This window comes from Mirounga leonina, unplaced genomic scaffold, assembly GCF_011800145.1.
Source record: "Mirounga leonina isolate KUSES-001 unplaced genomic scaffold, KU_Mleo_1.0 Mir_114, whole genome shotgun sequence".
NCBI classification, from domain to species: domain Eukaryota; kingdom Metazoa; phylum Chordata; class Mammalia; order Carnivora; family Phocidae; genus Mirounga; species Mirounga leonina.
The window spans coordinates 34,207,548-34,230,282 of NW_023270265.1; the positions used below are offsets into that span (position 1 = coordinate 34,207,548).

Below are 22,735 nucleotides of genomic sequence, written 5' to 3' on the forward strand. Positions count from 1 at the left end.
CAGTCGTTAAGCGTCTGCCTTCGGCTCAGGTCATGATCCCAGAGTCCCCTGGGATCGAGCCCCGCATCGGGCTCCCTGCTCTGCGGGAGGCCTGCTTCTTCTTCTCCCACTCCCCCTGCTTGTGTTCCCTCTCTCGCTGTGTCTCTCTCTGTCAAATAAATAAATAAAATCTTTAAAAAAAAAAAAAAAAAAGAAGGCTGCCATTATCAGGAAAGACAAACACTAAAATATTCTGATCACCATGATCAAGAGCTATGAATACACCTCCTGTTGCCTCGGAAAGGAAAGGGGGGGGACAATCCGTTTGACTACCTCATGGAGAAGGTCAACACCATACACCTGAGCCTAAGAGGAGGCTCCCAAAAGGCAGAGACTTGGAGATTTAGAGGAAACGAGAGAAAGCAAGTCCTCGTTTCCCATCTAAGAACAGTCTCAACAGACACAGGGAGGTGGGCACTGGGGCCCCTGGTAAACTAGTGTCGTCTCCCCCGCCACCACCCCCCGCCCCAGGCTCCTGCAGAAGCAGCAGCAAAGCCAGGCAGCAAGCTCCTCCGCATGCCTTACGCGTAGTGAATGATGGCGCCATTGGGTCCCGTACTAGAGATCGTTGGGAAGCTCAGGTCCACAAAGTCAGCCTGCTGCCTAGAACAGAAAGACACAGGAGCAGAGCAGCGTGAAGGATTTTATTGTGCCAAGAACAGGGGCCCTCTCAGCCTCATTTAAGTCGCCAAAGAAATGCCCACAAGGTTCAGGCCCCCCACACACACATGGATCCTCACCTGCGAAATTCCTCGGCTTTGTCAGCAGCTGAGATCTCTGACACGCCACCTTTGGGCACCTACAAGGGAGTTGCTTATAAATCATGTGGGGTGATAAATTCATGTGCTTCATACAAGTTAAAGGGGATGCAGTAAAAGCTTATTTTTTCCTCACTTCCCATGTCCCAACTGTCCCACCTCCAGGACACAGCCAATGTCTCATCTTTAACCAGGAGGGAATTTCCAAAGACTCTCATCAAAGCTATCTAAAGTAGAAGGATTTCTATCCTTTCAATTTTCCACTCAGCTATTTGTCTCAGTGTTATATCCTAAAGCCTCCCCCAAACTTAATCCAGCTAAGTTTAAAAACTCAAAAGCATCTCCTGCTAGGATATCATCCTAAGAAAGTCATCCTGAATAAATAAAAAAGACCAATGCAAAGATATTATTACAGGTTGACTGATAACAGCAAAAAAAAAAATTAAAAATGATCTAAACACTTGAAAATAGGAGGAATGGCAAATTGGTCTAAGCACCAAACTCAATCTCTCTACTTGGATCCCTTTTTTTAATTTTTTTTTTTTAATGCAAGTAGAGCTGACACACGATGCTATGTTAGTTACAGGTGTACGAAACAGTGATTCAGCATCTCTGTGTTACGCTGTGCTCACCAGAAGTGTAGCTACCATCTGTCACCACACAACGCTTTCACAATTTGGATTCTTTTTTAAAGGCCTCAAAGCACATGGAGAAGGCTCACACTATGGTACTAAGTGAATAAAATAAAATACAAAACCATACCTATACACTGAGAGACACGTAAAAATGATTTACACAGAAGAACAACAGCCAGAGGGAATAAACTAATTACATAGGTGGGAGTAAGCGTGATATTCTTTTTCCACTTTAAGCTACTTTTAAAGAGTTGTTTATATAATATTTAAAGGGAACATGAGATTGTTTAATAACAGCACAAAGAAATCCCCTGCTGTCAACTGTAAGGAATGAAAAGGCAAGAAACTAATGGCCAAGAATCAATTTACTATCAAAAGTTTTACATCTTAAACTGAAGTCCAAAATGTACACAAAGATCTTTTTCTCTTAATACAGTCAGCTTGCCGATAATATTATTGTGAACCACTTTTCCTTATAATGAAATTCCACTTAGTTTAATAAGACAATGCCTTGACCCAAAAAGGATCCTCTCAGTTAAGGAAATTCTTCCTTCATCTGTGTTACTATTTTCTACAATTAAAAAAATTTCTAAATACACACCAAATTTCCAGAAAGAACTACCAAGAGAAGAGTCCTAAAATTAGATCAAGACCTTGGACCTCATGGTCTCCAGAGCACGGAGGGGGCCACGGTTAGAATCACATGTTGACAGTCTCTGATAACAGAAATCCAAGTGTTAAACAAAGACTAAGAACCAACCTCTTTCTCCAGCCAGTTAAAGAGTTCACAGAGGGCAACAGCATCTTTAATCTGTGCAAACAACGGAGACATTTTTTAAAAAGTTATTACTGAAAATCAGCTGGGCAAATTCAGAGCCCAGCCCCAACATGGGACTGGGAAGGCTGGAGCCGCGGGGCACAACCACCAGCAATAAGGGCTTCCCATGCAGGCACGCCCTGTAACACGTCTGCAGCAATTCCCACCAGCAGGGACAGGGCTCCTCGGCTATTCAGTAGCTCAGGCATAACCAGGAAAGGGCCTACCGGAGAGCAGGGGCAAATCCCTCAGCAGGTTCACTCCCGCCCTCCAGAAGCAGGAAAGGCAAGCCACTGGCAAAAGCCATCTGTGGGCCTTGCATCTTTCCAGACCCACTGCTGGCCTTGAAACATACTCTGGGCATCATCATCATCACCTTTTTTGGGGGGGTATGCTATACTTTGTAAAGACCTAGCCTATTGAGTATTCTATTTCATGCTCTCATTAACGCTGAAAGGCTCAAAGAATTTCCCATCTTGTGCCAGGCTCAAAGCCACCCAGCACGTGAGGGACTGGGCCTTCCGACCACCATACACCCCTCCTCTGCACAGGCTGCTTTACTCACGTGAGCTCGCCTCATGCCTTCTGATTCGGCAGAATTCTTCACAGCTTTGGCGATGCAGATGGGGGTGTAAGGCATACAGCATCGATGATCCTAGGGGCAAAAGGGGTAGTATGGGAAATCGAGCCTGGCTCCACACACCCAAGACCAAGGCAATCACCTCTTCACCGGGCACATCACACTTAAGACAAATCATCTGAAGAGCTCCCTCTCAGGAACCCCCAGCTGTGCCCTTTGGTTGATGACTCTGAGCATGACGAAAGGGGCTTGGGCTCTTCCAAAAAGATAAAGTACATCAGACAAGGTATTTCTCTTCTCTCCCCCACGTCCTCAGCTCTTTGACCCTGCTGGCCACCAGCCGTCAGGAAGATACTGCTTTTCAAGCCTCCATGGTCATGGTCAGAGTTCACTAACGATCAAAGCTTGACCGAAATAACCCCTTCCTTGCCGCACAAAGGAGGCTTTTCCCCATAGTCTGGGGACACACATGACTGATGAGGGAAGGGCTCCCACTCCTTCCTCCATCTTGCTCAGGAATCACACATCACATACTCTTCATGGTCTGATCATAAAGGGCTAAGGAAGACCCTTCCCAATTTAAGAACAAGTTAGAACCCCACCCTGCATTACGAGAGGGGGATTCAGGATGACCCTGCACTTGCACAGAGCTTGTTGAAAGGTGCTCATTCTCTCCACTCTCCTATTCCCTCGCTCTCACATGCATATCCCTCACGAAACTGAAAAGGCAGGCATGATCCCCTAACTCAGGTCAAGGAAGCAAATCTCTGAGTAACTGAGGGTCACGCAGCATGAGAGTGGAAGGGCCAGTGGGCCAGGCCTAGGCTCTTCCCAGGACGGAGAAGAGAGGATACCCCTGGGCTTGGATATCCCCTTGGCAGCCAGAGGCCCAGGGCAGGACAGTCGAAAAGGCTACATCCAAGGTGGCTTGGATTCCAGTCCTGCCCTGAGCCCTAGTTAAAATGAGGAGACAGGTGTCCACTGCTTAGCACCACCCAGGAGGGGCTCAGGAAAGGGCAAGGCTATCACTGTCAAGTCCCCAACTTCCCAAGTTGACCCCCGACAAGTCCCCAACTTCCCAAGCCCCTCTGGGCCTCCAGTCTCCTCAGCTGTAAAATGTGGTGGGGAGGGGGCACGCGAAGTGTTTCCCAAACTTCAGGCACTCTCCTACCACCTGTGCAGCTCATACCCTGGCTGCCTACCCTCTCGACCTCTATTTACTTCATACTTTTCTTCAGACCATCTTTAGATCAACTTAGTCTGTTAAACCCTGTCTCAAGAAATAATTTTTATAACCTCATGGTCTCAAATGCTAGAAATGTGTTTTCTAGTATAGACTAAATTGCTTTTAAAAAAGAAAACATTTAAATAAACCTAAGTTTGAATGTATACCACCTAAAGTCATCTCTCATGCCACACTCTGGAAAACACAGAGGGACTCCATAAGTTCTAAGGGCCCTTAGACTCTGAATATGGTTCCAGCCCAAAGGGGTCTTCTAGGGAGGGGGCATCTCTGATCTGACAGCTAGTCCCAGAGATCTTCCAGAACAGCCTCTGTTTCAAAGACAAAGCTGCAGGATGCTGGAACTGGGAAGGGGCTGGCACTTGGAATGTGAAAGGCTTTGAATGGGCATGGGCCTCAGCAGGGCTACCAACCTTGGGGATGGCCTCGCTCACAGCATAGCTGGCTTTGTCGCTGACCCACACCTTCTCCCTTGGAGACAGATTGGCACAAAGAGCCTTGAGCTCGCTCAGGATGGATCTGTAGGGAAGCACCTGGATCCTGTATTCTGCTTCCAGGCCCAAGTCAAAAAGCAGGTGCTCCTTCACACTGGGGGCATCTATGCGGTCACCATCAATGAAGAGCCTGCAGAGGGGCAAGAGGTAAGGTGACAGAGAAAGGAGAGCGTATGAGCGAGAGCTGGGGGAACACGGACCCACAGATACACAACCGGCTCCATCTTCTAGCCATCAAAACCAAGCAGCTTCTCCTTCCTCCCCATGCCTTTCCCAAATCCTGCTCTCCAAGTTGTGTCCCTATCCCTGTATATGTTATCACCGTCCACCTCATTCCCCCAGCCAGGACCTGGGCACTGTCCCTGATGTCCTTCCTTCCCTCTACTAAGATCTCTGGACCTACAGTCTAAACCCCCATCAAAGCTGTCCAGCTTTGCCTCCAGCCCTCCCCAGTCAGGCTGCACCGACTCTCTGCCGGATTAGTGCCACGGTCTCCTAGCTGGTCTCCCTGCACCCAGTCCTGCCCCCAGCCATCCCATTTGCACAGCCACAGTATTCTTTATGACTTGCCAACCTGATCCTGTGGTTCCTTGTGAAAAATCCATTCAACAGCTCCCCTGTGTCCTCAGAATAAAGGTCCGAGCTCCCAGACTTGGCTCACAGGCCTTCCTTTACGTGGCCCCTGCTCACCCTCCGGCCTCACACTCCACATTCCAACTGCACTGAACCACTCCAGGTCCTCTGCAGGCACTGTGCTCTCTCCTGCCCAGAGCCACCGCCAATGCTGTTCCCTCTGCTCAGATCACCATTCCCTTTGCTCCCCCATTCACCCAGCCAACCCACATGTGCCCTTGATCTCTGCTTCAATGTAACTTGTCAGTCTCTTCGGAACACCCCCCGCCAGTGTGGGCTAGGCCCCTCCGATAATACCCGTACCCATCCCACTGTCAAGTCAGTGCCCACTTACATGCCTGAATCCCCTGAAGAGACACTCATCTCCCCAACTCTAGCCCAGGACCCTGCCTGCCTCATTCGTCCTGGCACCCAATAGAGACCCTAGCAACTTAATAAACATTATCAGAATAAAGAGAGCCATCCAAATCAAAGAGCAACCACAGGAAGGCCACAGCAATTCTTTAACAGATAGACAGTTCGACAAAGCACAACTGAGGGGGTTTTCCTGTGTCATTTCTGACCTTCGAAATGCCTGGGTTTATTTGAATTGTGGCCCCAGGACTGAATAATGGAGCCTGTATATCCCTTTGCACGGGCTGCTACAAAACAAAATCAAACATGTGGTCTGACCAAGACCTTGCAGCAGAAATTTTGTGAACTAACCTCATTCCGGTTTTGTTCTGCTCTCCCTGCCTACTTATTTTTTTTAATCTCCTAGTACTAGAGATACTTCCATAGATTTCAAGTCGTTTGGGAATTAAGAGAGAGGCAGGATGTAAAAAATACCTAGTGTTTAGGAAGACCAGAGGGAAAGGAAGAGAGAAGCAGCAAAGGGGAAAGGCAGAAGAAAAGCAGAACACCAGCAGGACCTCAGGCAGTGATGGGGTTGACCAGCAAGGAAGGGGAGACAGGCCATCTGAGGAGCTTCGAGGAAGGAAGGACTTTCCGGTGTGGGGCAAACACTCACATGATCGTCTCCAATCCTATGATTGCATAGGAGAAAAACACCGGATTGTGCTCCACATCTGACCCTCGGAGATTGAACAGCCCTTAAAAAAAAAAAAAAAAAAAAAAAAAAGACCCTGTCACCTGCCTGACTTGAGATTTTAACAGATAGATTAGAGCGGGAGGGAAGCACTCTGGCATCCGTGGAAGGCTTCCATGGAAGGATTCGGCAGCATCTCTCAGAAAAGCAGGAAACCTGACTTCCTGGTTCCCCCACGGAGCTGCAGTTGCTCATGTCCACCAAATGGTGGCACCAGAACTGTTTCTCAAGCTGCCACATCACTGTCCCGGGAACAGAGTGGAGGTTAGGCAAAAACTTGAGAATTACCCTCCAAACAAAGAGTTGAAACGGTCCGCCCGGTGGTGACCTGCCAGGCCTGGCCTTGCCCTGGGGAAAACCTCTGGCACTCCCAAGTGAAGGGAAAAGAGCCAAGCGCCCTCTCCCTTCTGAAGCAAACGACTAGGGCAGAAAAACTGAGACCCACCCACGAGGAGGGAACCCAAATAAGGCCCTCTGGCTAAGAGTCAAGGAGCCCCATGGAGGCGGAGCTTCCAACACAGGAACAAAAGCAGTGAGTCAGCAGGGCTTAGGCCCATGAATGAAACCCAAATCCGAGCCCACCCAAGGGCAGGCTGTGGTACCGAACCAGGGTGGGGGACCCGCCTACAGCCAGTGTCAAGGGGGGTTTAGGGAGGTCACTGCATGTTTAAGAAACTACGGGGGTCAGCAGAAAGCACAGCCTGATGCTTGCTCTCCTGAAGAACACAGTATAGAAAAGACCCCGGTGAGAAAAGTATTGCTTCCATTTTAGAATAATGGCTTCTCACAGTAAAGCAATGCAACTTCTTTTACCTATCAGACTAACACTTTTTAAAAACGACAGTACCCGGGACTGGGAAGGTGTGGCAGGACAGGCATATTCATATCCACCGTAAACATTTCTGGGGGGTAAATGGCAAGATGCGTCCAAAGCACTACCACGCAGACACCCTCTAACACCGTAATACCACCCCGAAAAGCCAGCCACAAACAGAAGAAAATCATCGGAAACCAAGACACAGATTTTGCTGGTAGCATCATAATAAGATCATGGGAAAATCAGAAATAACTCAATGGTCATCCTTAGGGTAATGGTTAAATAAATTATGGTATAACCAGATGGTGGGATATTTATATTAACTTAAATTATGATTATATATGCTTAGAGTATACTGATACATTGGAAAAATCAAGGTATAAGATTTATATACGCACAGAATATTAACAGTGACTATCTCTGGTAACAAAATTATAGGTGATTTTTTTTTTCTTCTTTTTACTTCCTCTACATTTTCCAGGTTTTCCACAACAGGAATGCGTTTTCTTAAAATCAAAGGGAGAAATTAACTTTATATATGCTATTTTCTCTAATGTCAAGGTTGTTAATTAATTAAGGATATCAATCACTGATACATGACATACCTGTCAAGCATCACTAATATCTGACAGTTTTGGGGCTGGGGATTGGAAAGATAGGACACTGTGTAGTAGGGTCTCTTTCTCTAGTGAGAAAATAAAAAGATAAGGTAGTGCCCATTCTCAGTTAACCCTGGGTCAAATCCAGTCAGAAAACAGAAGACAGGACAGGAAGGTTCAACCAGATTCCTTCAGGTTCTGGAGGATGACAAGGTACTAAACAATTACATAAGGGTTACATAAAGATTCACAAACTGCTACTGTATCCAAAAGGTTGGTGAAGAATTTTTAGTTCCTGAGTTTTCTGAGGTAGAAGTATTTCTAGAACATTCTCACTGTAAAGAACTTAGGGAACTAGAGGAAAAGTGTAGAGAAAAAAATAATCTTCTATGATGCCACTTCTACAAATAGAGACACACATGAATGTCGATAGACTCAAAATGTTAGGAAGAAATGTCCTTCCTCAGCGGTGTCACAGTGCTGAAGAGACTGGCCAGGGGTGGGCATCACCACTGATTTAACGTCAGCCCCTAGCTGTAATACTACTCTGGGAAAAGCCACATTCCTCTCCGCTTTCTCTATAATTCTTTCTCCGTCCTATCTGGTGTATCATATACCCATTTGGTGACACAGTCTTTTGCTTATTTCCTGGCCACTCAGAAAGCTGATTGGCCTGAACACACAGATTCCCAGAGAACCCAGGGAGAGACTGGGTAACATGCCCAAACACTAAAGCCAGAGCTCTTACATGCAATCTCATCCAGGGCAGTGACCACAAACCACACGACGTTCCTCTCAGCCATTTTCAACCGAAGGTCTGCAACCTTGTCCTTCCAGGAGATGCCTGCAAGAAACAAATGTGCTTGCATTGCAACTCTCGCTCCAGGGACCCACGGGAGCCAAGTGGAAGAACCCATCTCGAACACTGCTAACCAGCACCACATCCTAGAGAGAGTATATCACTTGAGCAAACAGGAGGCCTGATTCAAGCCTCTGTCCAAGCCTGTTGACTTTCTGGAGCCCTGACTGCCTCACCCACAAAATTAATGCATCTGTTCATCCAACAAGTGTGTATGAAGTATCTAGACTTCCCAGGCATAGATATCTGCCAGGCGCTGTGCTGGTCACTGTAGTTCCAGCTCTGAGCGATGCCCAGCCCCTGCCCTCATGGGGCTTACAATCTATCTAGAATCTTCTAGACTGTAAGACAGACAATTAATCCAGCAATAGCTATACTTCTGTGTAAAGACTGACGCAGCTGCAGAAGCACAGGGAGCTATGAGAACATACTGCCTGGCAGAGAAAACTCAGCCAGTCTTGGAGGCCAAGGGAATACCACCCACCACTTCACATTCTTGGAGCCCAGAGACTCGCGTCTTGGTGCCAAGACCTAGGAACTCCCTGCCATCTGACTCACTGTGACTCATGCTTCCAAATCACACTTGCCCTGTCACAGCCAGGGTCTCCCTATGGCTCTCCAGATGAAACTGTGGCCCTAGAGAAGCTCACCCTATCACCACCATGACCACCACCACCACCCCCATGAAACAGCACTTAAACTCAGGTTACAACCCCTGGGAACAGGGTAACCATCTGCCATATTCACCCACACCTGGCACAGTGTCCTGCACGTAATAGGCACTCACGTTTGCTGAACAAATGTCTTACCCCCAACATTTGCTCTCCCCTCTCCTACAAGTAATAGGTCCAAGCCTCTGATTCAGTTTAAAAAAATTCAAAACACTCTCACGGAAAATGTTTAGCTGACCCTGGGCCACTCACTGGACCTATCCCCCTCAGTGTGCACTACCCTCCGGTGAGGGCGTCCGTCACAGGGAAAGCAAGCTGGGGGCTGCCCCCACAACCAACACCGCTTTGAAGATCAGCTCCGGAATGCTGTTTAAAACTTGGCCAAGAGTCTGGGCTGTAATGCTTTCTTCCCAGGACCCCTCTGGGCAATCTGCCTGCATTCCAGACATCCCCCATCCACCTCTCCTCTTCTGTTTCTACTGCACGGCTCCCTCCCCTACAGCCCCACATCCCTGGCCTCTCTCTGCATCCCTCGCTGTTCCATAAATCCACACTTTCAGCTCCCACGAACAGTTCACAGCGCTCGCTCTTCACCAACCACTATCAGACAGGCCAAAGAAACCCACCCACACCCAAAGCCTCTAAAGCAGAAGGTACTAGATGCAAGGTGGGGGGGGTCCTAGGAAGGTAGATCTACAAATGTGGGCAGAAGGAAAGGAAATGGAACCTAGAAACCCGCACCCACCCCTGCCCCGGCCATTTCCAGTATCAGACATGTTAGAGAGGCAGTGTGGTAAAAAAGCCATCTTAGCAGCAGCCAAAGGTCTGCCCAGAAGAGCGTGGCAAGAATAAATTATGTAAAATAAGTGGCAAGTGGGTGGCTCCTGTGGAAACAAATAAAGCTCCTGCTTTCATCAAATGCCGCACTGTGCCAGGGTGGGGCCAAATCCTGCCATCAGCTCAAGCTCAACTCTGATGCAGAGGACTGGGATGGGGAGAACGGTGACAGGTGGAGGGGACGGTGGCCGGGAGCCCCCGATGGACGCAGGAGGGTTCTGACCTGTGTAGTCCAGACCCAGTGTGAGGAGGGGCTTGCATGGGCGCTCGGGGCGGTCTGTCCAGATTTTGTCCACGAGGTTCTCCTTGACAGGAATGAGGTGGTGGCCTGAATTTCTCAGAACCTTGGCCATCTTCTTCCAGTAGTCTGGGGAGAAATACACGTGGCCCAGCCATGCATGAACCGCACGCCATTTCAGCTGAGGCAGGCAGCAGTGCCTTCTGAAAAGCGATCCTCCCGTGGCCCAGTGCTGGGTTTGCAGGGTGAGCAACTATAAAAAGGTTATCTTCACCACCCATAGCCTTCCCCTGCCTCTCTGCCAGAACTCTTTTCTTCACCTTGACCTTTATCATGACATCAAGTCATGCTGAGCCCCCGAATGATCCAAGTCCCACAAGCAAACAAAGAGTATGGAGAACCATCTAGAAGCCACTTCCTCACCCACACTGGAAGGACTCCAGCTCACTCACCTGTAGGAATGATCAGTGGGTCCACACCAACCCTGGATCCTTCAGGAAGTACACTCACCAGCCAGTCTTCCTGAGTTGGTGTGTCCTTCAGACCTACAGAGGGAAGAACATAGAAGAAACAATTCCCAATGGACCCAAGGTCATAGTTCTACCCAGAAGGATGCAATCCACCAACAACATGATAACAGGGTCCTTATGAAGCACCTTCTGTAAGGTGGGTTGGCAGCACTTGAAAAATCTGAACCTTCCTTAATCCTGGAAGCATGCAAGGAGAGTAAGATGGTATATTTAAAAGCGTATGATGGGGCACCTGGGTGGCACAGCTGGTTAAGCATCCAACTCTTGGTTTTGGCTCAGGTCATGATCTCAGGTTTGTGGGATCGAGCCCCGAGTCGGGCCCTGTGTTTAGCATGGAGTCTGCTTGAGATTCTCTCTCCCTCTCCCTCTGCCCCTCCCACTTGTGCTCTCCCGTCTCTCTCTAAAATAAATAAATAAATCTTAAAAAAAAAAAAAAAGCATAGGGGTAAGAAGACCAAAAAAAGGGAAAGAAAGAAAGAAAGAAAAGGCAAGATTTTCATTCGACTCCTGGTAAAAATGGCATCCTGAGAATCACTGCAACAATGACATGTGTCGTTGCAAAGAACATTCTCTCAGCCTTTGGTCATTTTACCACTACTGGGCACTTGATGAGCACTTGGGTGGCGACCGGTGAAGGCTGGGAGCTGGGGACCTCGCTCACACCCCACACCAGGTTAAGGGAAACATGGGCCACGGTGCTCTCCCCTCCCTGGAAGGCAGGGTGGGTGGCAGACAGGAGGCACCCGCCCCTGAACCAGGCCTGACTGGATGGCTGAACACAAGTCTCAGAAGCAAAGAAATCTTTCGAAAGATTACAAGAGGGCCGCACAGGTCCCGTCACCATCGTCTCTACGATGGCTCCCTGCCTTCCCAATTCCCAAGAACAAACAGCCCTTCCCATTTCCAAGAGGCTAGTCCTGGGACACCAAATAAGCTTCAACAGAGGAACTGAAATTATTTTTGATATTCCAGTTTTTCTTTAATCTAAGCCAATACCTTCTACGTTTGGATGTATGCTTCTTAACTGATCAGATTTTACTAAAAAGTTATCATTTTGGTGAAACAGATCTATATTTAGAGTGAAAGTTCGTATATTCTAAAACAGTACTTATCTTTACTGTTTTCCCTACTGACTGCTGATAACCACATAACCACAGAGGGGAAGTTCAAAGGTTTATAAAGAAATGAGCTCATGAATCTCAATTCCAAAAAACTGCCTAAAAACTGGCACTGACCTGTTATTTTGCTATTTGATTCTTTGCTATTTTTTTCCAAACCGCTAAAAAGCCACTTACTAATGAAGTTTCTTTTAATGCCCCTAGTATGACTTTTATAGGATGAAGTCATGCTATTTCCTAGCAGACAGATATCTGGCAAAACCCCAGGGATGAATCACTCCCCAACCAAACCCACCAGAACTTCCCTACACAGGAGAGATGCCTGAGGAAAGGGGGGTTTAGGGAAGACATGGCAAAGTAGAGAGGGACTTGGAAGGAAGGAGGACTCGTCCCCCGGGGCCGCCATGTAAGGAACAGGCAGACAGAATTCGCTTCTCTGACACTCTCACCCCCAGAGTGCTGACAGCTGGAGATGTGGGCCCTAAAGAGAGATACCCACCCCCCAGGGGTACACTGAATGATCCACTGGGGTGCAAACAGAAAGTATTAAGATGTGTATTTGTATTTTTTTTCTAAAAAATAAAGAAATTAAGCTTTGCTCACATGTGAAATGCAGATGGACACCAGGACGTGTGTATAACCCTATAAACAAGTACACATGTATGTTGAGGGTGCACGAACCATTAACAGAGGCATGCAATCAAAAAGTTTAAAGTCCGCCAGCCTGTCCATTTGTAACAAATGTCTGCCTCTGTGTGTGTGTCTGCATGTATATGTGAGAGAAAGAGGGCTTTCTTGGGCCATGAACTGGATCGTGTCCCCCCAGAATTCGTATATTGCAGGCATAAGGGTGGCGTTCTCATCTGACAGAACTGGTGGCCCTTTAAGTAGAAGAAGAGAGAGCTCTCTCTCTGCCAGGTGAGAAGGCGGCTGTCTGTCAATCAGGAGGCAGGCTGTCTCCAGAACCTGACCAGGCTGGCACCCTGATCTCCGACTTCCGGCCTTGAGAACTGAGAAAAAAATTTCTGTCGTTTAGGTCACCTAGTCTATGGTATTTTGCTATGGCAGCCCGAGCAGACTAACCCACCCTCAATTCTCAAAAGGGTCCTTGACCTCATCAAAAGGTTAAGATCCAGAAACCCTGAGGCCCTCGAGGGTCCCTTCCCAAAGCTGGCCAACTCAGGTTGGGCTGGCCATAGGCCTCTACACACCCATCTTCATGAGCGTCCAGTTGCTGTCCATCTGCTTGGCCGCCTGGAGAAAGTAGCGTCCGTCAGTCCACATGGCCGCATGCTCTTCTGTGATGATGGCCGTGCCTGGAGCAGGGGAGCCAAAGAAAGCGAAAGGCTTCTGACGACCACACGCAAGCTGCACACAACGGCAACAGGCCAGCAAGCACGTGAGAAGCACCAGCTCCTGTGTGGCCCAGCCTCCCACCAGCACTCACTCTAGTGGGACAGATGGGCCTTCGACTCCAGGAAAAACTCTAGGCAAGGGAAGACGATGCCACTGAGAACCAGCTGTGGGTCAAGCTCTGAAGGACGCAGGCTGCAGGCAGCCCTGGCTGCCCGGTCCCGGCCCAGAACCCCATTTGCAGAGCACGAGTCAAGGCCAGCAGAACAGGGGACTGTCCACCTATGCTCCAAACAGCCTCATACTCAACAAGACAGCGGTGAAAATGATTCCCGCACAGTGATCACAGCCTTCTGCTCCACCGAATACCCCAAGGGAACTGCTTCACCTTTCTGAGAGAAACCAAGTGGACTCTTAAGTACTCACAGGGACTCACTGGTCACCAGCAGGGAGCTGACACCTCCCACCCCTACCTGCCCAGTTCCTACAGGCCTGACAGAACCCCGGGCTTTCAGCAGAGGTGCCAGCCAAAAGCAATCCTGAGGTGCCAACCAACACAAGCATGTATAGGAAAGGAAGCAGTTCTTGCCGAGTCTAGCTAGCTCAACAGATGGGAGTCTAAGGGGCGGAGGAAATCACCCTAAACCTCAAGAGCACAACAGTTTTGGACGAGTTAGGGCAGGGCACCAATGTAGCTCGACGTTAACCTTTGTTATTTAAACTGAAAGTGAAATTACTGAGCCCCAAAGCCAAGCACTTAGAGAATTACATAGGACCAGCAAGCTAAGGCAGGGGACCTGGGGTGCTCTTAGTGTCCCATTTCTTGCTAGTTACACAGGTATTTTCAGTTTAATCGATGCAGCTTTCTGTATGTATGCTATAGTCAAAAGTTCCAAATATTTTTAAATAAAAATGTTTTAAAACGTTACTAGCAAAAAAAAAAAAAAAAAAAACCAACAGTAAGAAAAATAAATAAAACTTTAATAGCAAAAGCACTGAGAAAAGGGCCACTGAAAGGTGAACTTCGAGAGCTGCGGGATGCTGGGAGTTCACACCTTTCTGCAGAGGCTCAAGGGGGGAGTGTCTGGTTTACATTTTCTTTTTGGTTCTCTCACAGCCTGAAACTTGGCCCAGTTATTTTGGGGAAGCAAACAAAAGTACAGAAAGAACAGAGAGAGAATTTAGCAACTCACCCGCAGAGCCATCAAATCCAGAGACGAAGGCCCGCCGGCAGTCACACGGAGCAATGTACTCGCTCTGGAAAACAAAAAGGATGAAGTGGACCTGGACCCGTCACGTACCGACTGCTCTCCATGTGCTCAGTTGTGTGCGAGGCCCAGCAGGGACACAGAGGCTGGCGAAGCCTTGGCACCTTCAAGGAACAGTCTAGCTTAAAAGTCAAGCTGCACATGAAAAAAAATTAGCACACACTGCAGAAGACCCTAATTAAGTAAGGGCTAAAGAGCTATTCCCGCTAGCCTCTCTTTCTTCTTCTAGAGAACAAAGCAAATCAAGACAAAACATAATAAACTGCTCTTTCCTCACTGAGATCTTACTCAAAAAACAAACCAACAGCCTTCCCCCTTCCTTTGCCACTGACATTTAGGCATCTGTTATTTTTCTGAAAGGAAAGGCTGAATTTCTGTTTTAGGTGCCAATAATTCTCCGAGATCCCCTTGGGCATGAGCCTGCTTCCGAACTTCCTGTGTGCGTTCCCCTCCAAGGTAGCATCACCAATCGCTCCCATGCAGACCCTGTCCCTTCCTATTATGGAATAAATGGAAACACTTCCTCCGATCCAGGAGGCTTCAGCAAAAGCAAATGTCATGACCCAAACCAGGTCTTTGCCATCCCTCGCCTCTAAATGGAAGGGGCTGGGAGACTGAAGAACACAGGCGGTCCTCACTCCCATGCAGAGGGTACACGGCCATGGGTACTTCTGCCAACAGCCAGGAAGCACAGAGAGTGAAGTGACTTCCCGAAAGTCACACAGTGGCAGCGGCGGGCTTTGAACTTGGGCTCTGAAGCACCCCGCCACGCTGCTCCCACAGGACACATTATCTCTCATCCTCGTAACGACTCTCCAGGGTGAGACAACCGGCAAATGAGAACACTGAGGGGTGAGGCCAGAATCGTTAGGCAACGTGCCCACTCCCAGGTCAGGAGCAGGCCCAGATGTGGTGTGTTGCGCCCCTTCCAGTGCTGGCAGCTTTCTCCCGAGCTAAAGCACCCGGCAGGGTTAGGAACGCTGAGGATGGACAATGGGTGCTGCCGGACCAAGGCACTTTTAGGTCACCACGAAGGAGGGGCGAGAAGGCACCCACGTCTCACTCCTGCCCCTTTCACCAAGGCAGCTGCAGCCAAAGGACCGCTACCCACGAGATGCCGGAAGAGCTCTTGGGGACCCTTGCCCTCCAGCAGGCCCCGCTAGGTGGTCTGCGGTAAGTCTCACTGCACCTCTTGGCTGGGTTCCTCATCTAAAACAGCTCTCCTCAGACTGCTGCAAGCAAGAGCAGGTACATGTTTTACCCCAGAACACAGAGGAACACTTGATCTTAGCAGTAAGAACAAGAAGAAATGGCCGCCAGCAGCACTGATGAGCTGCAGAATTCTCATTTGATTATAACCCAGTAATCACTGGGTGCGAGACTAAAGAAAATGGAGGGCAGAGGAGAGTTCCCACCCTTCTCCCGGGATTGTCGTGAGGAAGACTAAGTGAGTGTTTGAAACAACTCACCAGAAAACCGAGAATGCGGCATGTATGCAATGGAACAGATAGTATTAGTTTCTTGCTGAATCGTGCGTGAAAAAGCCACCAAGAGGCTGGGCAAACGAGGTCAACAAAAATAACTCTCGTGCTATAACTCAGGGTACACAATGGGGAAGACACAGGGGACACTCCTGATGGACGAGGAGGTCCCCCTGCTTGGGACTCACCCACCTATGACATACAGTGAGGATGCCAGCAAAGGGCTGGCAGAGAAGGTCCTACTCATCTCGGCCCAGCGAGACTCTTCCACGCAGGGACGCAGCTCTCCTGCCTCCTCCAGGGACAGGGCCTCTCGAAGGAGCTGCCTATCAGCAAAGGCAGGAGGCAGGTTTCTCCAAAGGGAGGTGGAATTAACAGCAGGTGAACATGTTTGGTTTGGGATCAAGACAAGGTCTGGGCAAGAATGTCTAGACATGACCTAAGTAGTCAACACGCCAGGAAGCCGTCACTGACCGAAGCTGTCACCTCCACACAAACGGGCTAGGCAGAGTCCAGACAAGAACTGGGCCTGGGCCTCCCACTCTTCCCCCAGTTGTGAAGCTGGCAAAACCCAAGAACATTCTCCCCAGACAACAGAAAAAGGTCTAAAATAAGCCAAATCCTTAGCATGCCGGGAAAAAGAAACAAGGAAGCAGAGCTATTGGCTTTTTCTCCAAAACCACCATTTCTCTCCATCTCTAAGACCAGCACTCAGTCCAGGCCTCCATCATCTCCCCCTGGACCAGGGACCCAACAATCCATTCTTCACACACACTCAGAGTGAGCTTTCCCAAATGTCTATATAGGCCATGTTAGCATCCTGCTCAAAACCCGCCAATAGCTCCCCATCATACTTAGGGTAAAATCCAAACCCCAGCCCAGTCCCCAAGGCACTGCCTGACCAGGCCCTGCTGTTCTCTCAGAGCTCTCCTCCACTCTCCCAGCCACTCAAGACATTAAAGCCACACCACCTGCTTTTTGCTCTTTGTACTTCCCAAGCTCGTTCCTGCCTCAGGGCCTTTGCACATGCTCTTTCTTGTGCCTATCAGAGGCTCTCTCTGATCGTGGCTTGGCTAGCTCCTTCTCATCACAGCATAGGTAACACATATTGGTCCTCAACCAGTATCTGCTGAATAAATGAACAAGCGAAAGGAAAGATGAACCTGGGGCTCCTGGGTGGCTCAGTCTTTTAAGTGTCTGCCTTCGGCTCAGGTCATAATCCCAGGGTCCTGGGATTGAGCCCCACATCGGGCTCCCTGCTCCTCAGAAAGCCTGCTTCTCCCTCTCCCACTCCCCCTGCTTGTGTTCCCTCTCTCGCTGTGTCTCTCTCTGTCAAATAAATAAATAAAATCTTTAAAAAAAAAAAAAAGGAAAGATGAACCTTTTTCCCTCTATCTGGTTAAAACCTTAGCCATCTCTTTGAAGACGGAGGAAGGGCTACAACCCAAGGAATGCAGGTGGCCTCTAGAAACTGGAAAAGGCAAGGAAATGAAATAGATTGACCCTGGAGCCTCAAGAAGAAAACAGAGCCCTACGGACCCACTGTAGACTCCAGAGCTCCGGAACTGTAAGATAATAGATTTGTGTGATTGTAAGCCACTAAGTTCGTGGTACTTTGTCACAGCAGCAGTAGGAAATAATATATTACTCAGACCAGAAGGGATTGTAACTGTAGTTTCAAATCCAAAAGTCCTGGGGTGCAAGCAAGCAAACGAAACCAGCGAAGCAGGATAAGGAAGAGACTTTTCCAGAGAGCAGCTCTTCTCAGCTCGGATTCCTTTCATGCTGGAATGCAGGCCACGCGTTGCCACCCCTTAGTATTTCAGAAGCTAACTTTATGTGTGTTCATGAGAGATCACCTAACTTTTTTTTTTTTTTAAGATTTTATTTATTTGCGAGAGAGAGAATGAGAGACAGAGAGCATGAGAGGGAGGAGGGTCAGAGGGAGAAGCAGACTCCCTGCCGAGCAGGGAGCCCGATGCGGGACTCGATCCCGGGACTCCAGGATCATGACCTGAGCCGAAGGCAGTCGCCCAACCAACTGAGCCACCCAGGCGCCCCAGATCACCTAACTTTTAAGTGGTGGCATCAGATACAAACAATGTAAATAATACACAGCCAAATAAAGCACATCTATAAATAAGAAAAAAAAAGCTTTAGCCACCTCTCAAACTCCAGCTCAAACATGCCCTCTTCCACAAAGCTCTCCCCCTCCACTCAGAGAACTCCCACGTGTCAGAATTTTTCAGGACCACCCACACGGGCATTTATCCATGCCCTACCTTAGGTGATGAAGACAGAACTCCTACTATTGCCAACAACTACATTCCCATCTAGGACTTCATTTCTCAGGTCCCCATGCAGCTAGGTGGGATCACATGACTAGTTCTCAGCAATGGAATGTGGGACCGAAGTGATGTCCGGTCAGGACAGTTAAAAAGCAGTGTGGCCTCTCCACACTCCTCCTCCTGCCACCAGCTGGAATAGTGGCATCAGAGGATGGAAAGAGCCTGGATCTCTGATTCACTCTCTTCCTAGTAGAAGAAAGACACCCACCACCACCCACTCCAGACCACTACATAAACAAGAGACAAGCACCAGCCCACTGAAACCGTGAGAGGTGTTATCACAGTAGCAATACTCTAATTAATACAGTGGATAAAATCACTGTGGGGGCGCCTGGGTGGCTCAGTTGGTTAAGCGACTGCCTTCGGCTCAGGTCATGGTCCCGGAGTCCTGGGATCGAGCCCCGCATCGGGCTCCCTGCTCTGCAGGAAGCCTGCTTCTCCCTCTCCCACTCCCCCTGCTTGTGTTCCCTCTCTCGCTGTGTCTCTCTCTGTCAAATAAATAAATAAAATCTTTAAAAAAAAAAAAAAAAATCACTGTGATAAAAATCATTACTCCACCCTAGGAGAGAGCCTGTTTAAGAAATACCAAACAGGAAGCCAACTCCAGGAAGAATGGGAGTAGGACAGAGGTTAGGAAAATCTGATTCAAGTCTTCCAGAAGGAGGAATCATAAAAAGAGCCAAAAACTCAAGTTGGCAGAGTCCCCCCTGACAGAACATGACCCCCTGATTGCATTGCGCCCAAGAGCAGAATATGAAGCCTTAAAGATGCGGAGGATAAAGAACTGGGATTTCTAAAAGGCAGCGCTGGTACAGCTCGGGCCCAACCAATGGTTCTCCCGGTTTGGAGCCAGTGGTACGACGAATCTCAGTGTTTGACTTGGATGGTACATGGAAGCATCCAGACTACCAGAAAGAATGGACAATTCCTCACTGTGAAAGTGCCCCTGGGCCCAAACTCATGGTTACCACAACCCTTGTTCTGGGTTTACCAAGAACGAACCCTCAGAGTTGCAGAGGACAGCAACCGGAGTGCCCGGGCCTTGCGTAATTATGCATTTGGGGTGCATTTTCTCGCTAGCACGGAACAGTGTGTGGGTGTGTGTATTTGTGCTTTGGAAAGTACACAAAGGACAGAATTCAAGATTCCCCTTCCTTCTCCAACACCCTCCCTTCCCCCACCCTTAGGAGAAATTCCATCAACCCTGAATCTAGCCTGAAATGAAACAATAAGGAACAAGAGCCACAGAGAACAGTAGCTTCTGTTACTGAGAAGGCTGCTGCGGCAGGTCACACACAAAGCCAACCCTTGCTCCTTGTCCTCACGGTCCTGGCAAGGCCCCAGAGTCCCAATTAGCAGTCACCCCAACTATGCCCCACCTCGCCAAAGGAACTGAAACAAGGAACTGAGGACTTCTCATTTGTTTGTCTGGATGGCACCACAAACCCTCCCAGGTTCCAACCTCGCCAAGCCCCTCTGCCATCTGCCTGTAGGTCCATACTCAATCTATGTTCTACTGCTTCTCCTCCAAATCCTTCCCCTCTTCTCCACTCCGAAGGCCAAGCACCAAGTCCAAGCCCTCCGTACCCTGACACCAGGATCCTGCAATGGTCTCCCAATGGCTTCTCAGTTCCCAGTATGTCCCTTCTCCATTCCACACTAAACACTACTCCTTTGATTAATCATGTCACTCTCTTGTTCAAAAGCCCTCAATGGGTCCCTACTATCTGATAAAAACCTAAATTCCTGACTCACAGTTTCCTCATCCAGGGAGAAGCCATCCAATTCTAAAATTCTGGGGTCATTAGCAGGGGATGAAGAGCTGGGAAGAGCCTGGAATATCACCTGTGGTTTGGCCAGTCTCACTGCCATTCCCCAGTTTAACAAGGAACTGCTTTGGGCATATTAGGCCCAATCAGGGTTTCAGACTAGGAACAGCTTTATAATGACGGGAAAAATAAAAAAAATGGCTCACGAACAGCACCCAGAACCAAGAATATCAAAATAAACTTGGCTTATCTTGGCTACAAGGACATCCCCTACTAGTAAACATATAGATTGTATCCTAACTCCAGGCAGAAGAATACAAACTGAAATCCCAACCCACCCTTAACCAGAAACTTTCAACTTCTAATTCAAATAACACTCACAGTCCAGCCTTTCCTACACCGAGGCCTCCCCTGGAGGTGAAGGCTCACAAATGTAGTAGTACTGTAAGGAGTCTTTGGCTGGGACTCTACAACAGGCTGGGCGGCCCTCTCGGAGGAGAGACCCGATTTCACACGACAGAGTGCTAGGGGACTGTGACGGTGAATTTTCTGCGTCACCTTGGGGGTTAAGGCACCCCCAGAGAGGTAGCTGGTAAAACATTATTTCTGGCTCTGTCTGTGAGGTGGTTTATGGAAGAGACCACATCTGAATCAGCAGACTGAAGACTACCCTACCAATGTGTTCAGCATCCAATCCACTGAAGGTCTGAACAGAACAAAAGTATGGTGGGAAGTCGAATTGGCTCTCTCGTTTGAGCTGAGACATCTGTCTTCTGTCCTCAGAGATCACCGTTCCTGCTTCTCGGGCCTTTAACTCAGACAGGGACACACGCCATCCGTGCTGTCTGCAAGCTGGAGAGCCAGGAACGCTGGTGGTGCAGTTCTAGCTCAAACTCAAAGGCCTGAGAACCAGGGGAGCTAATGTGGGAGCCCATCCCTCAGGATAAGTCTCTCTCTACATAGATATCTCTATATATCCTATGGGTTCTGTCTCTCTGGAGAACCCAGACTGAGGGACTTACAGAAGACCCCATACCAATTGCCATATAAGGGGCTCCCACCACAGGAATCACCATCCTGCTCAATACTGAGATAAAACAGCTGCAATCAAATCAATCCAGGGCAACTGCCTGATGCTTGAAAGGCAGAAAATTAAAAACACCACTGGTACATCAGCACAGAATCCACATGACATGAAGCCCAAGCCCAGAGGCTAAAGCCTGGCCCTGACAGGAGGGCGGCGGGGGTCGGGGGAAGGGGGGCATTTCCTCAGGGACAAGACTAGAGTCTGCCCTTCTTAAATGCTGGGTGCCTGTTACCTAGACCTCACGACTCAGGCCCAGGCTGTGTTGGCCAGCCTACTTATTCATCTAGTCCTCAGCCAAGATGAAACTTTCATTCCTACGAAGGTGGTGAATCTTGTTCGTCTATCCTAGAGGACAGAGGTGAATGGAAGAATTGTCATCAACCCCCACCCTAAACCGCACCCACCTCCCCCCACCTCCCCATGCTTATTCAATCTAACAGTAATGCACCCCACTACCATAGCTTCCTCACATGCCACCAAACCCCGCTCCAGCCGGATCTGCTACTTCTCCAATACTCACATCTTGCACTCTCTCGCCTCCCCTTCACCCACTTTTACATGCAGAACCCTAGTCTTCGGTGGCTTCTCCTCTCCTCACAAGGATCTCCCATTCCTCTCACCTCTTTGAGGATCAAGTTCTGACCCATCATAGCATGAAAAGTACCGCTGTGGATCAACGGACCAAGGAATTCCATGGAACACTGAGTCCCTGAGCCTACCCCTGAGAGGACTGTGGGAATTCCATGGTCATTTAAGTCTAGAAAATGCTGAATACTTCATCCTCTCCTTAGAGCTGCACAGTGCACATTAAAGGCCCTGAGAAGTCCTGCAGTTAAGAAACTTGCTCAAAAGGGCAAAGGACTTGAATAGACATTTCTCCAAAAGAGACATACAAGCATATGAAAAGATGTTCAATATCACTAATCATCATGAAAATGGAAATCAAAACCACAATGAAATATTACCTCATATCTGTTAGGATTCCACTATTGAAAAAAAAAAAAAAAGAAGTGTTGGCAAGTATGTGGAGAAACTGGAACCCCTGTGTACTGCTGTGAGAATGTAAAATGGTACGGCTACCATAGAAAGCAGTATGGAGGTTCCTCAAAAAATTAAAAATAGAATTACTGGAGCGCCTGGCTGGTTCAGTCCATAGAGCATGCGACTCTTGATCTTGGGGTCCTGAGTTTGAGCCCCACATTGGGGGCAGAGTTTACTTTAAAAAAAATTGAATTACTACATGATTCAGCAATCCCACTTCTGGTATATATCCAAAATAATTGAAAACAGGATCTCGAAGAGACAATTATACACCCATGTTCTCTGCAGCGTTACTCCCAAGAGCCAAGAGCTGAAAGCAACCTAAATGTTCATAAAAAGATTTTTTAAAATGTGGTATGTAAAAAAAAATGTGGTATATACATACAATGGATTATCAGCCTTTAAAAAGGAAATCCTGTCATAAGCTACACCA

The 22,735-nt window shown here is 48.4% G+C and overlaps 1 protein-coding gene across 3 annotated transcripts in view; it reads right to left on the reverse strand.

Moving 5' to 3' along the window:
- Positions 1-22,735, reverse strand: part of XPNPEP1 (X-prolyl aminopeptidase 1) — a 50,915-nt gene that overhangs the window by 11,707 nt on the left and 16,473 nt on the right. For all 3 annotated transcript variants that reach the window (XM_035028697.1, XM_035028704.1, XM_035028713.1), the window contains 11 exons: positions 14,502-14,565; positions 13,167-13,271; positions 10,760-10,852; positions 10,293-10,436; positions 8,451-8,546; positions 6,209-6,290; positions 4,486-4,696; positions 2,815-2,904; positions 2,193-2,243; positions 780-838; positions 565-642 (listed from right to left, as the gene is read on the reverse strand). In XM_035028697.1, coding sequence (XP_034884588.1) covers positions 565-642; positions 780-838; positions 2,193-2,243; positions 2,815-2,904; positions 4,486-4,696; positions 6,209-6,290; positions 8,451-8,546; positions 10,293-10,436; positions 10,760-10,852; positions 13,167-13,271; positions 14,502-14,565 — 1,073 coding nt within the window. The remainder of the gene's footprint in view (positions 1-564; positions 643-779; positions 839-2,192; positions 2,244-2,814; positions 2,905-4,485; positions 4,697-6,208; positions 6,291-8,450; positions 8,547-10,292; positions 10,437-10,759; positions 10,853-13,166; positions 13,272-14,501; positions 14,566-22,735) is intronic.